Here is a 13704-nt window from a genome sequence, read left to right on the forward strand (position 1 = left end):
CACAACCTTTTCTGGTTGGGGGCCACGTTGTGAACCTGAACCAATTCCAAGGGCCGAAAATAAAACTTAAAGGGGTATTACCAACTGAAATACTATTTTTATGGCATATTGAACATACAGTATATATCATAAATGTCTAGTTACACTTCTAGTACTCCCATCTAATGGGAAAATACATGAAAGATACATGTGAGCAGCCACAAGACCTAGATATACATGTCTGTTACCAGATGATTGGGGGCCGCACAGAATGGTATCGAGGGCCGCATGTGGCCCCCGGGCCGCAGGTTGTGCATCCCTGCTTTAGGGGGATTTAGCCTTCAGTCGTATCTGCTTGTTTTTCTGCCATAGGCTACATGGTCAACTTATTATAATAAATGGCTGAGCATAAAGACAACCGGATGTTGTCACAGGGCAAGTGCCATAAGTTGGAGACCACTCATGTACATAGAAAAACACATAATGAGTACACAAAGCCGCACACAGCTGACAGCATAGTGTAGACTAAATTCATTAGGTGTGAGCTCTACCCTTAGGATCTGACAATCTACACTAATAAGACATATGTTACGACAATTGTGGCTGTTCAGCAAATATCAACAACTGAAATTGAGAAGCCTGTGTACACGTGTAATACGTGGATGGCTCAGTATACTGACAAATAGACCTAGAGTTGGCGTAGAAAGCGGTTATAAAGAGTGTTCTCTCCCTGGAGGACCCGGCAGTTATTTGTATTACTCAAGCAGTATCATTGATTTCAGTGGTAAATGTGTAATTTTTATTCCACCTGTGGTGGCGCTGCAAAGAAATTGAACAAGTGCCTGATTCTTCCACAGATTACAATTGATCATTGGGAACAATTAGTCTATGTGAACCCTAACTATTCAGAGTCCCAAAATATGAAATGCAAAATTTATCAAAGCTTTACTCCACTCCACTCCACTTATTTTCAGAGACACAGAATAGGACCCCAGGGGTGGTCGGCTCCAAGGCCACACAATCCCTTTAAACGGGATTTGTCACTAGGAAATGATTATTATTAATATATTATTAAAGCGCCTATTAATCCCATAGCGCTGTACATATGATAAGCGGTGCAGATACATAATACAGACAATTGCATTAATCATAAACAAGAGGCGTTACAAACTGGTACAGAAGGAGAGAGGGCCCTGCCCGTGAGGGCTTACAATCTACAAGGTATGGGAGAAGGACACAGTAGGTGAGAGTGAAGTTGGTCATAGGCGGTATAGAGACAGCAGGGTCACTGGTTGTAGGCCTGTCTGAAGAGGTGGGTTTTCAGGTTTCTTTTGAAGGATTACACGGTAGGTGGGAGTCTGATATTTTGGGGTAGAGTTCCAGAGTGTGGGAGAAGCACGGGAGAAATCTTGGAGGGGATTCACTGTACGGGTTGCATTCACAGGACCGTATGTATTTTGCGGTCCGCAAAATACGTATCTGCAAAAAATACGGATGACATCCATGTGACATCCCTGTTGCATGCGCTTTTTTGCGGATCCATTGTAACAATGCCTATCCTTGTCTGCAAAATGGACAATAGAACATTTCTTTCTTTTTTGTGGGGCCACAGAACAGACATACAGATGCATGTGAGCTCTCCACATTTTTTGCAGACCTATTTAAATGAATAGGTCCGCATCCTATCCGCAAAAAATGTGGATCGGTTGCAGACCAAAAATACAGTCGTGTGAATGCACCCTTACACCCAGCACAATGCCTTGTAGATCTAGCTCAACTGAATGTAATGACACCTTTCACTTAGTGATCCATTGCTTAATTCTGCAGAAAAAGAACTTTTAATCCATGTGCAGCAAATGAGCAGTTATGTGCACTGAGGGCGGGCCCAAGCCACTTTGTGCACCCTTGCTATACCTATACTTCCTCTTCGATCTCATCCCTCTCTTTCTTGATTGACAGGGCCAGGTTCCTGCATAGTTATAATTCCCATCCCCGTCAATCAGGAAGGAGAGGGAGGGGCTAGCAAAGGAAGCTGGAGGATCAGAGGTGCACATAGTGGCTTGGGCCCGCCTTCAATGCATGTGTCTACTCATTTGCATAGGAATTAAAAGTACTTTTTCTCTAGAATGAAGCGAAGGATCTCTTAAGTGAAAAGTATCATTACATTCAGATGAGCTAGCCCTGATTATCATGTTTTCATGATACCATTGTTGGACGTTGTACTTCACATTTCTGTGTTGCCATATAGTCCTATTAGAGCTTAATGACAGATCATACAAAGCTTACACATTCCAGTGGTCCTAAACCAAGATCATCCTAGCCTTTACAGCAGCTGCCTGGCATTGGGTGTCATTCCTCAGCTTACTGTGCTCTAGTATTCCTTAGTCCATATCCCTCTCTGATATCTCCAGTTGTTTTATGATATATCATGGCTTTTCATATGTCGCTGGTCTGTGAAGTTCTGGCGAGCACATGTTCTCCTTACATGACCTGGAAATTAGGTTTTCGGAAAGCTTAGCAGTAGGTGAAGTTTTATTACTAAAAAGACTGATCCTGAACCTTGATCTAAAATAAAAAATGCCCCCTCTTCTGTTCTGTTTCAGGGTCTGACCATCAAACCTCTTGTCAAGTGGCTAAAAGTGAAGAGGCAAGACCACCACAAGCCTACGCTGAGTGAAGAATTGAATGAGCATGTAAGATCTTCAGCCATAGCAGCTGTTCATCCTCCATCCATTGCCATCTAATTAGGTATCCTCAGTAAACCGCAGAGCCAGGGTCAGGTTTTCTGTGGTTTGGAGGAAATAGGGCGGTATATACAGTATTAGGGCTGCAGTAAACAATTATTTCAGTAATCAAGTATTCTATAGATTTTTTTTTTTACGATTGATCGAGTAATCTTATATGATAAAATTAAATAATAGACTGTTTTCCATTATAAAAACTTATCAGACCCCCTGTCATCAGTCCCCAACACCATTAGTTCCCCCCTGTGCGATCAGCCCAAGTGCATCAGTTCCATCAGCTCCACTTTATCCCAGTGCCATCAGCTTCGTTCCCCCAGTGCCTTCAACTGTCCCCTATCCCAGTGCCTTTAGCTGCACTGCCCCAGTGCCATCAGCCCCTCCATGCCATCAGATCAGCCCCTCCACGTCCCCCAGTGCCATCAGATCAGCCCCTTCATGTCCCCCAGTGCCATCATATCAGCCCCTCCATGTCCCCCAGTGCCATCAGATCAGCCCCTCCATGTCCCCCAGTGCCATCAGATCAGCCCCTCCATGTCCCCCAGTGCCATCAGATCAGCCCCTTCATGTCCCCCAGTGCCATCATATCAGCCCCTCCATGTCCCCCAGTGCCATCAGATCAGCCCCTCCATGTCCCCCAGTGCCATCAGATCAGCCCCTCCATGTCCCCCAATGCCATCAGATCAGCCCGTCCATGTCTCCCAGTGCCATCAGATTAGCCCCTCCATGTCCCCCAGTGCATTCAGATTAGCCCCTCCGTGTCCCCCACTCCCCCAGTGCCATCAGATCAGCCGCTCCATGTCCCCCACTGCCATCAGTCAGCCCCTCCATGTCATCAATTGCTGCCATGTCCCCAGCGCCAGTGAAATAAAATACTTACCTTTCCTGTAGGGGTGCCGCTCCACAGCTCCTTCCTCCTCTTCTCCGCGCACTGCACTGGATCCTGACATCACACAGCGCTGGGTCATAGTGCTCGCTTACGTGCACTATGACCTGACAATGTGTCAGGATCCAGTGCAGCGTGGTACGGGCCAGCGGGTGACCACGTAGCGGTACGTAATAGCCAGCGTTTCACTCCTGCTCCATGGTCACATGACACAAAAGAATCCTCGATGCAAAAAATTTGCATCAATGATTTTTTTTGTGTAGAATTACTCACTTCAATCGAGTAATCGTTTCAGCCCTATACAGTATCTTACAAAAGTGGGTACACCCCTCACATTTTTGTAAATATTTCATTATACCTTTTTATGGGACAACACTGAAGATATGATACTTTGATACAATGTAAAGTAGTCAGTGCACAGCTTGAATAAGAGTGTACGGTAAATGTAGGTGTGCCCTCAAAATAGCCATGTAGCCATTTTATGTCCCCTGTGTCATGTGACTCGTTAGTGTTACAAGGTCTCAAGTGTGAATGGGGAGCAGGTGTGTTACATTTGGTGTTATCGCTCTCACTCTGTCTCATACTGGTCACTGGAAGTTCCACATGGCGCCTCATGACAAAGAACTCTTTGAGGATCTGCAAAAAAGAATTGTTGCTCTACATAAAGATGGCCTACAAAGGGATGCCCAACCTGTGGCCCTCCAGCTGTTGCAAAACTACAACTCCCAGCATGCCTGGACAGCCTACAGCTATTAGGGCATGCTGGGAGTTGTAGTTTTGCAACAGCTGGAGGGCCGCAGGTTGAGCATCCCTAGCCTAGACTATAAAAAGATTGCCACCCTGTAACTGAGCTGCAGCATGGTGGGCAAGACCATACAGCGGTTTAAAAAGACAGGTTCCACTCAGAAAAGGCCTTGCCGTGGTTGACCAAAGAAGTTAAGTACACGTGCTCAGTGTCATGTCCAGAGGTTGCCCTTTCAAAATAGATGTATGAGTGCTGCTGGTATTGCTCCAGAGGTTAATGGAGTGGGGGATCAGCCTGTCAGTGCTCAGACCATACGCCGCACACTGCATCAAATTAGTACATACTGAAGCAGAGCATGATCCCCCTCCCTTCCGAAACTGGGTTGCAGGGCAGTATTCCAACATGATAACAACCCCAAACACACCTCCAAGACAAACACTGCCTTACTAAAGAAACTGACGGTAAAGGTGCTGGACTGGCCAAGCATGTCTCCAGACCTAAACCCAATAGCATCTGTGGGGCATCATCAAACGGAGGGTGGAGAGCGCAAGGTCTCTAACATCCACCAGCTACGTGATGTCGCCATGGAGGAGTGGAAGAGGATTCCAGTGGCAACCTGTGAAGCTCTAGTGAACTCCATGCCCAAGTGAGTTAAGGCAGTGCGGGAAAATAATGGTGGCCACACAAAATATTGAGACTTTAGGCACAATTTGGCCATTTTCACTTAGGGGTGTGCTCACTTTTGTTGCCAGCGTTTTAGACATTAATGACTGTGTGTTAAGTTATTTTGAGGGCCCACCAAATTTGCACGGTTATACAAGCTGTACACTAACTACTTTACATTGTATGAAAGTGTCATATCTTCAGCGTTATCCCATGAAAAGATATAATAAAATATTCACAAAAATGTGAGGAGTGTACTCACTTTTGTGAGATACTGTAGATAACTAGTAGGAGTGAAGACAAGAATGCAGCATCATCATGGCATGGGGAATGCTCAGGGTTATTTTTGGGTATGGCTATGAAAGGACCAGTGGTGGCTTATGGTTGATCATGCAGAACAAGGTCTGTAGTCTTGCAGTACGGTAACCTGGCTAACAGTTGTTTGATCAAGATCATGTTGTAAATGCTGCTAATTTTGTCAGTCACGTTATTGCAGGTCTCTATCCTAAAACTCATTGTATAATGATAATTTATTCTACCACTTGCAAGATCTCAGGGTACAAATTTAAATGAGAACTACTAGTAGCATTACCTCTTTGCTGAAAGTTGTATTGGAATTCCGGTCCAAATTTCTGCTCTGGTGTCCTCAGGGTTAGGCCTCATGCACCGACCGTTGTTCTTGTCCGCATCCGAGCCGCACTTTTTGCGGCTCGGGTGCGGACCCATTCACTTCAATGGGGCCGCGAAAGATGAGGACAGCACTCCGTGTGCTGTCCACATCCGTTGCTCCAATCCGTGGCCCCGCCCAAAAAATATAACATGTCCTATTCTTGTCCATTTTGCGGACAAGAATAGGCATTTCTACAATGGGCCGCCTGTTCCGTTCTGCAAATTGCGGAAGGCACATGGGCGGCTTGCGTGTTTTGCGGACCGCAAAAAAAGGAACGGTCGTGTGCATGAGGCCTTACTCTTCTGGGCAGTGTCCAGGGAAATGTGTATTGGATCCAAATTACTATCCACATTGGCTGCCCATATGGTGATTGGGTTCAACACAATGACTCTGTAGCTGGCTGTACACATTAGATGAAACTCGACTATTTTGGTGGACCTAGAGAGGACAAACTAAAGGTGAATTTAAACTGCTCGATTTTCAGAAACAACTGTTCTGGTGACAATCTGCCGTCTAAATGTGCTGTCGATCACCCTGATCCTGTTAATCGTGCAGGCACACCAATTATCATTTCTGGGCAGCAGATCGTGTGGTCTAAGCGGTGATCTGCTGCCCAGAAACAATGATTCTGTATGAGGACTACAGATAGAAATAGCGATCTTTCATGATCATACTGTGAAGGAGATTGCTGCATGTAAATGCAGTGGTCTCCTTCACTAAACGAGCAGCCAACTGTCGGGAAGGAACTCTTCCTTCTCAACAATCAGCTGTAAGATCGTGTAGTGTAAACCCGCCTTAAGAGTTACACAGTTCCTATTTACATTAGTAGGTTTTCTGTGTAAGACAGGACAGGAAACACTCATTGTATCCACTCTCCGCTCTGTCCAAGGGATAAGGATCCTGAACGCAAGAACTCCTCCTTGATATGGTATATGAAATTGGTTTGCTAAACTCCACGACCCTTTAAAAAAAAAAAAAATCATCACCAGGAAAAATAAAAATAAAATGTGGTAAAACGGTTAACTAGTAAGTGTTTTCTTACAGTCATGAAATGTGTTGTTGTTTTCTCTTTTCTTAAGGCTTTTGACCACATAATGGCAGCTGTTGAGGACATCATAGGCCACCATGGCTACCATCATTGGAGAGACAAGTAAGTGAACCCTGACACACTGCACCCTGAATGACTATATAATAAGTGCTTGCACATCTATCATTGCCCAATTGTCGGGCAGATTATCTGGGATGAATGTTTGTTCCTGATAATCTTCCCATAGAAAGGTGCCGCCGATCACCAGATGAACAAGGGAAACGCTAGTTTATTGGATGAAACCATTGTTCATGTGGACGCTTAAATCATTGTTTGTGGGCTGCTAAACAGAACTCTGCTGCCCAGAAACAATGACAACGTACAGGGATGAGCAATGGCAGTAGAAATTGTCCCATACAGTGGAGGTGATCACTGCATGTAAATTAAGCTTTCTCCTCCACTGATGAGCAGGCAGATATCAGGAAGGAACGCTTCCTTCCCGACAATTGCTTGCTCCATTGGGCCGTGTAAACCAGCCTTTAGAATTTGAAGCCTGACAAGAGATTTATGATTATATCAGTGGACCCATGCAACACAATTTCAGCAAAACACATACTATTCATAGCTGAGGGTTTGTTACCAGTGTATCAAAGGAATCTATACCTTCCTCTATGATGTGGAATTCAAAACCAAAGTGTATCAGAAAGTTACACAAACGTTGCAATGATTCATCTTGTGAACTATATACAGTACATAGACAATATATATTTGTGTTTTTCGTCCTGCATTGTCATTTTCTTTGGGTGTCGTAGGTGGGAGAAGTTTGATAAGAATTACCTGAGTCAGCTTCTGATGAGGAAATCTGCATATCGGATCAAGGATGAGATATGGGAGGTTTGCTACAAGCTGAACATTCGGGATGCATTAAGTCTGGCAGATCAGGTACGCACAAAGCACTCCACTTTATCTTAAAGGGGTTTTCTGGGATGACCTATCCTCAGGATAGGTCATCAATATGTGATCGGAGGGGGTCTCACTTCCTTCCCCTGCTGATAAACTTTTTGAGAAGGCCAGCTAAAGCTGCTTTTTTTTTACCATTGTGGAGCAATGTTTATGTGAACAATGGCTTATTGTGGTCATTTTTACTTTTCTGCGACTGATTCCATAGAGGATAACTAGTAAATAAGATACTGGGCACTCTCCAAATATATGTACCTCACAGTTTATTAAATGGCATAAGCAAACAATTCATAAAACACACATATTTCTTAAAATATTAATAAAATGAAATCTGGGTAGATTGGGGAAGATAATACACAAAAAAAGTGCTTTGAGTGGTAATGGCCTCTGAATATTGAGAATGAAAGTACTTGATGTAAATGTCCATCCGACCTTGGTTGGAATATAGTCTATATTGCTTTTAAAGGTATATGAAACCCACAGTAATCGTCTCCTCCGAGCAGAGAAACAAAAGTGCAACTGATGAAATACAGTGATTGAATCGTGCGGTGTCCCGCTTTACTCACTGTTAGGTTGCAATATAAGGCTCCGCTGCTGTGCCAATGCCAATAGGAATTGCGATTCGGATCTGTATTCAATTCGACCCTTTCCCCTCACTGTCTCTCAAGCACTGCTCCGTAGGATAACTAGTCACATTTATTTGAGGTACATAGAACTTACTTTGTGGTAGGCACGCTATTTATATTACACATGTTATGTTAGCAATGTTCCTTTTTTATGTAAGTAGTGCTTAAAGGGGCATTCTCAACTTATGGTATATCTGATAGGTATCCCAACTAACTAGAACGGGCTACCCAACCCCATCCTGGACCACTAGGATATATTTTAACAAACCCATCCGTCGTGGTCGCCGATAATCCTAGCTTTTCATTCTTTGAATGTAACAAGAATGTTTCCATTCACTGTCAGCAAGCAGGAAAATTGACAATGATTTGGAATTAGGACAGATAATATATTAGAAAGTTGCAGCTCTTCTCATCCTACAATGGTATGCAAAATGAGACACAAAAGAACCTTATAAAAATGGTGGAAATGTAACCTCCAATTTGTAGAGATTCAGAAAACAGAATATAAAGGAGTCAGCAAAACCTGATGACTATGCATTAATCCTGCATCTGTGCTCCCAGAACAGCACAGGTCCCATCCCCAGTTAGACCAACTCAAAAATAGATTTCCTAGCCAGATGGACAATGAGTCAGGGCTGGGAGCGGCGAGGGGGAACAGAGAACATTAACAGAACACCGGATCATGTATGACGAGTGTTCCCAGAACTACATACTTGGTGTATAATTTTAATATTGATATTTTCAACTATTCCCATCCCCCTGCTCCCCCCCCCCCCCCCAAAAAAAAAGAAGAAAATCTTAAAAATATCTTAATGTGTCTTATGTTTTGGCGAAAAACTGGGTGAAAAACAACCAAACCACCATTTCAGCTTTGACAATGTTTTTTTTTAGAACTGCTGATCTGCCTAGCTGGACTGGTATCAGGCCACTTTCACACAATCAGTATTTGGTCAGTATTTTGCATCAGTATTTGTAACCAACCCGGGAGTGGTACCTACAAAGAATGGAAAAATATCCCAATACTTATGCCCCAATATCCCAATACTTATGCAAAGTAATACGTACACATGAAAGTGACCTTGGAGTTGTACCGCTACATAACCAGGCAGATTTGCAATGTACAAGTCTAGAAAAGTTGAGTGATTTATATTTAAAGGAAATGTGCCATCAGAAAATGACCCATTGTTTAAATCCAGTTTTTATGTGAAACACATTTTTGAAGAATTGCACATTTTTATTTTTTTAGGTTATCTTTATTAAAGGGGTTATCTCATGAGTAATGTAAAAAATTAAAATCAGACACCATATAGTACATGATAGTCTAATTCTAACAAAGCAAGAACCAGCCCTGTACCCAGGACCGGCTCCAGGTTCATCTGGGCCCTTGGGCGATAAATCTCAGTGAGCCCTTACACAGTATAATGACCCCACAATGGCCCTCCATTCAGAATAATTACCCCCAGTGGCCCCCACACTGGGGGTTTTACTATATGAATGGGGCATTGGGGGTCATTATACTGTATGGGGGTCATTATAGAACTAGAACTGACTAGGCCCCACAGCAAATTTTTGTATGAACTGGTGCTATACAGATACATTTTATGGAATAGCTCAGTGGATAATTCAGATCCAGGTGCTGGTTTGAAAACTGTACAATATTTTTCGTGAGGAAACCCCTTTAATAAATAATGCTGAAATCTCAAAGTTTCACCTTGACCACTGATCCTTATAATTGGTTGATTCTTCTGTTCTGTAAAGATCACTTCTCAACAGTCATCTCATTATCATAACAGTTAGGATTACAATGAAAGGAATCACCTGAATCCACTAACTTTTCATCTCTTTCACACTAATCCTATAAACTACCCTGTCTCATAGGGAGGTCATATAGTATCACCGGATAGACTGTCGTTGCCATCCATGCCAAGCCGAGCATCCATGTCGGAGACATCAGTGACCAACCTTCTGTAAGGAGCCATATGTCATCTTGTCTACATTGCCTCAATCATCTGTTCCTGTAAAAGTGCACTCTGTAATTTGCCTTTACATCTGCAGAGGGAGATCCCTGGTGACATCACCACATGACATCACTCAATCATTCCAAAATTTCCTAAGGTCCTGCACATCTATTAATATCAATTTTTTTTTTCTTTCATCCCCAGGCGGGAGAACGGGAGCAAAGCGTGTCTGGATCTTCAGGCTATTGACACTGTGCGCAGTGGGCGGGACAGAGAAGACGCAGTTATGCATCATGTGCTGAGGGGCAGTCTCTACAAACCACGCAGGATGGTGCGATCTGTCACACATTTTGTAAAATGTCTGTAAAAGTTCCCGTTGTTACATTGACCTTCACAAGAAATTATGCTCTCGTTATAGTGCAAAGCCAGTTACAGTCGCCACTTTATGACCCAGGATGAACAAGAACGGCAGGAAAAAGAGGTTTTCCAGCAAAACATGAAACGAAGATTGGAGTCTTTTAAATCCACAAAGCACAACATCTGCTCATCCAAGTCACGGCTAAAGAAAGATGGACGCAAGAAGGTAAGGATGGGATGAATTTTGCTTCCAGTTTCTTAAAGTCTTTGTCATGGAAAAAATGTTTTTTATATTTGTTGGTGGCTCCTAATTTCAGACTTTTCTCCTGTGGGGGTGTCCCTCTCAGTAATGTATGCTAGATGGAAGGCAGTGGCGTACATAGAGAAGTAAGGGCCCCATAGCCAGGATCAAACCAGGCCCCTCACACAGGACAGAAGGGTTTCTCCCTAAACCCTTTTCAGTGACCCTTGGGCCATTTTTCCACTGCCTTATTTGCTAAAAGTTGTTCCTTTAGACGGTAGAGTCCTGACCAAGTTTTCAGAGGAGAAGAGATAAGACTGGGCCCCCTCTTGCCCTGGGCCCCATAGCAATTGCAGGTATAAAAATCACGTGTTGATCACGGCACTCTATCTAAGGCTGATAGGTTTAGGGTGCACGTCTAGGTGCGTTCCTTGCTCCACCTCGCGGAACTAGTAAATATTTCAAATAATTTAGACAGCACTCCAGTATGCGGTTAATGCTTTTTATTTGCCGGACATAAGGGTCCTTTTTTAGGAACTGAGGCAACGTTTCGGGCAAAAACACATGCCCTTCATCAGGCTAGTTGCGTGCATGGATGCATGGAGGGCCGCCATGCATCCATGCACGCAACTAGCCTGATGAAGGGCATGTGTTTTTGCCAGAAACGTTGCCTCAGTTCCTAAAAAAGGACCCTTATGTCCGGCAAATAAAAAGCATTAACCGCATACTGGAGTGCTGTCTAAATTATTTGAAATAGCAATTGCAGGTAGTTACGCCCCTGATGGAAGGTATGTGTGTCCAGGATGTTACTGTGTTCACTAGCTCTCATGTATCAGCACAGCTTCATTCCTGGAGTAATTTCCTCTTCTACAGCTCATGATGGATCTCTTTTCAATGATACTGAGAAGTATTTGATTCCCCATCAATCCTTCTGCAGAGTCTACCTCTCTCTCTATAAAGTCATGCACAGCCTGTGTGATCCACTTTCCCCCACCTCCTTCACAAACTGCCTTGTGTGTGCTTTCCTATCAAACTACAGCCTGTGTAATCTGTCTTCCTTGGATGCTTTCCTCCTTTCCACACTCTGATCTACTGTGTACAACATATTCCCTGCTTCTTTATCTAACACTGAAGAGAAACTGGGGAGCACAAAGAACCATCAGAAACAGGAGCAAAGCTCTGATGCATTTATATAATATTCTGCATCACCAACTAGCTGAAGGACATACGCATTTTTAACCCCTTACCGACATCCACCATACATACTGTATATACAGTATTTCTGTGGTGTGTACTCTCTCCCTGCTGAAGGACAGTAAGCTAGACTCACTCAATAGAAAGTCTATGGGCATGTCTCATGCAGCAAGGAGAGAGAGTGCGCTACGTGAACACTTCTCTTCCCTAGTGCTAGAGATCGTGGTGGTCTCCGCGCTAAGACCTCCACCGATCTAAACTTTTGCTTAACTTGCGTCTCTGACATATCAAAAGTTTACTAAATGTAAAGTGGCACTTAAAAAAAATATATATATATATATATATATATATATATATATATATATACACACAGTATATAAAAATTCTAATCATCCATCTTTCTCCATATTAAAAATAATCAATAAAAAAATAAACATCACTAGTATTGCCGCGTCACCAGAATGCCCAAACTATCAAAATATAAACGTATTTATCCTGTACTGTGAATGTCGTAATGGAAAAAATCTAAATGTACATTTCAGAGTTTTTTCCTCACTTCACCTCCCTATAAAAATGTAATGAAAAGCCGTACACACCTGAAAATGGTATCAATAAAAACTATAGATTACCCCACACAAAATTAGCACTTGCACAGCTGTATAGACTTAAATATATAAAAGGTTGGTCAGAATATGGCGATGCAAAGAAAAAAATGATCATTGATTTATTTATTTAACATTTAAAAAAATAAAAAAATTGCGTTAAAACACCAGAAAAACTATACACTGTAAATGTGGTATTATTGCTGTAAACATACTGACCCTAGGAATGGAGGACACTGTTCAGTTTTACCGCATAGGGAAAGCCGTAAAAAAATCCAACCGATAAAACTATGGCGTTTTTTTGCCAATTCCACTCCATATGAATTTTTTTTCCAGTTTCCCACTACATTGTATGTAGTATTAAATAGTGCCATTGCAAAATACATCTTGTCCCACAAAAAACAAACCCCCCATATGGCTATGTGAACACAAAATTATAAAAGTTATGAGTCCTGAAGGCGGGGCGTGAAAAAAAAAAAAAAATAAAAAAAAAAGTTGCTTCATTTTTTTATTAAAATACATGCTCCAAAACCCTGAATGTGCCTAGTTTGGCCGTTCACTACCTGTAGGTCTCATACAGCTCCTTCTCTCTTAGGCTACGTTCACACTAGCATTTTTTACGGATCCGTCGTGGATCTGCAAAAACGCTTTTGTTACAATAATACAACCGCATGCATCCGTCATGAACGGATCCGGTTGTATTATGTCTTCTATAGCCATGACGGATCCGTCTTGAACACCATTGAAAGTCAATGGAGGAGGGATCCGTTTTCTATTGTGCCAGATTGTGTCAGAGAAAACGGATCTGGCCCTATTGACTTACATTGTGTGCCAGGACAGATCCGTTTGGCTCCGCTTCGTCAGGCGGAATGGTGACAGAACGGAGGCAAACTGATGCATTCTGAGCGGATCCTTTTCCATTCAGAATGAATTAGGGCAAAACTGATCTGTTTTGGACCGCATGTGAGAGCCCTGAACGGTAGCCTTAGGCCTCTTTCACACGGGCGTCAGTATTTTTGCCCGGATAAGGCCTCCTGCACACGAACGTTGTGTGC

At 43.0% G+C, this 13704-nt stretch overlaps 1 protein-coding gene across 1 annotated transcript in view; it reads left to right on the forward strand.

The window, feature by feature from the left end:
* The window catches only part of LOC122939112 (sodium/hydrogen exchanger 5-like), a 62465-nt gene that overhangs the window by 26386 nt on the left and 22375 nt on the right, over window positions 1-13704 (forward strand). Inside the window, exons 5-10 of the mRNA XM_044295100.1 lie at window positions 2583-2672; window positions 6764-6834; window positions 7524-7653; window positions 10176-10264; window positions 10460-10586; window positions 10674-10838. Coding sequence (XP_044151035.1) covers window positions 2583-2672; window positions 6764-6834; window positions 7524-7653; window positions 10176-10264; window positions 10460-10586; window positions 10674-10838 — 672 coding nt within the window. The remainder of the gene's footprint in view (window positions 1-2582; window positions 2673-6763; window positions 6835-7523; window positions 7654-10175; window positions 10265-10459; window positions 10587-10673; window positions 10839-13704) is intronic.

The sequence above is a fragment of the Bufo gargarizans genome, chromosome 5, assembly GCF_014858855.1.
Source record: "Bufo gargarizans isolate SCDJY-AF-19 chromosome 5, ASM1485885v1, whole genome shotgun sequence".
Classification (NCBI taxonomy): domain Eukaryota; kingdom Metazoa; phylum Chordata; class Amphibia; order Anura; family Bufonidae; genus Bufo; species Bufo gargarizans.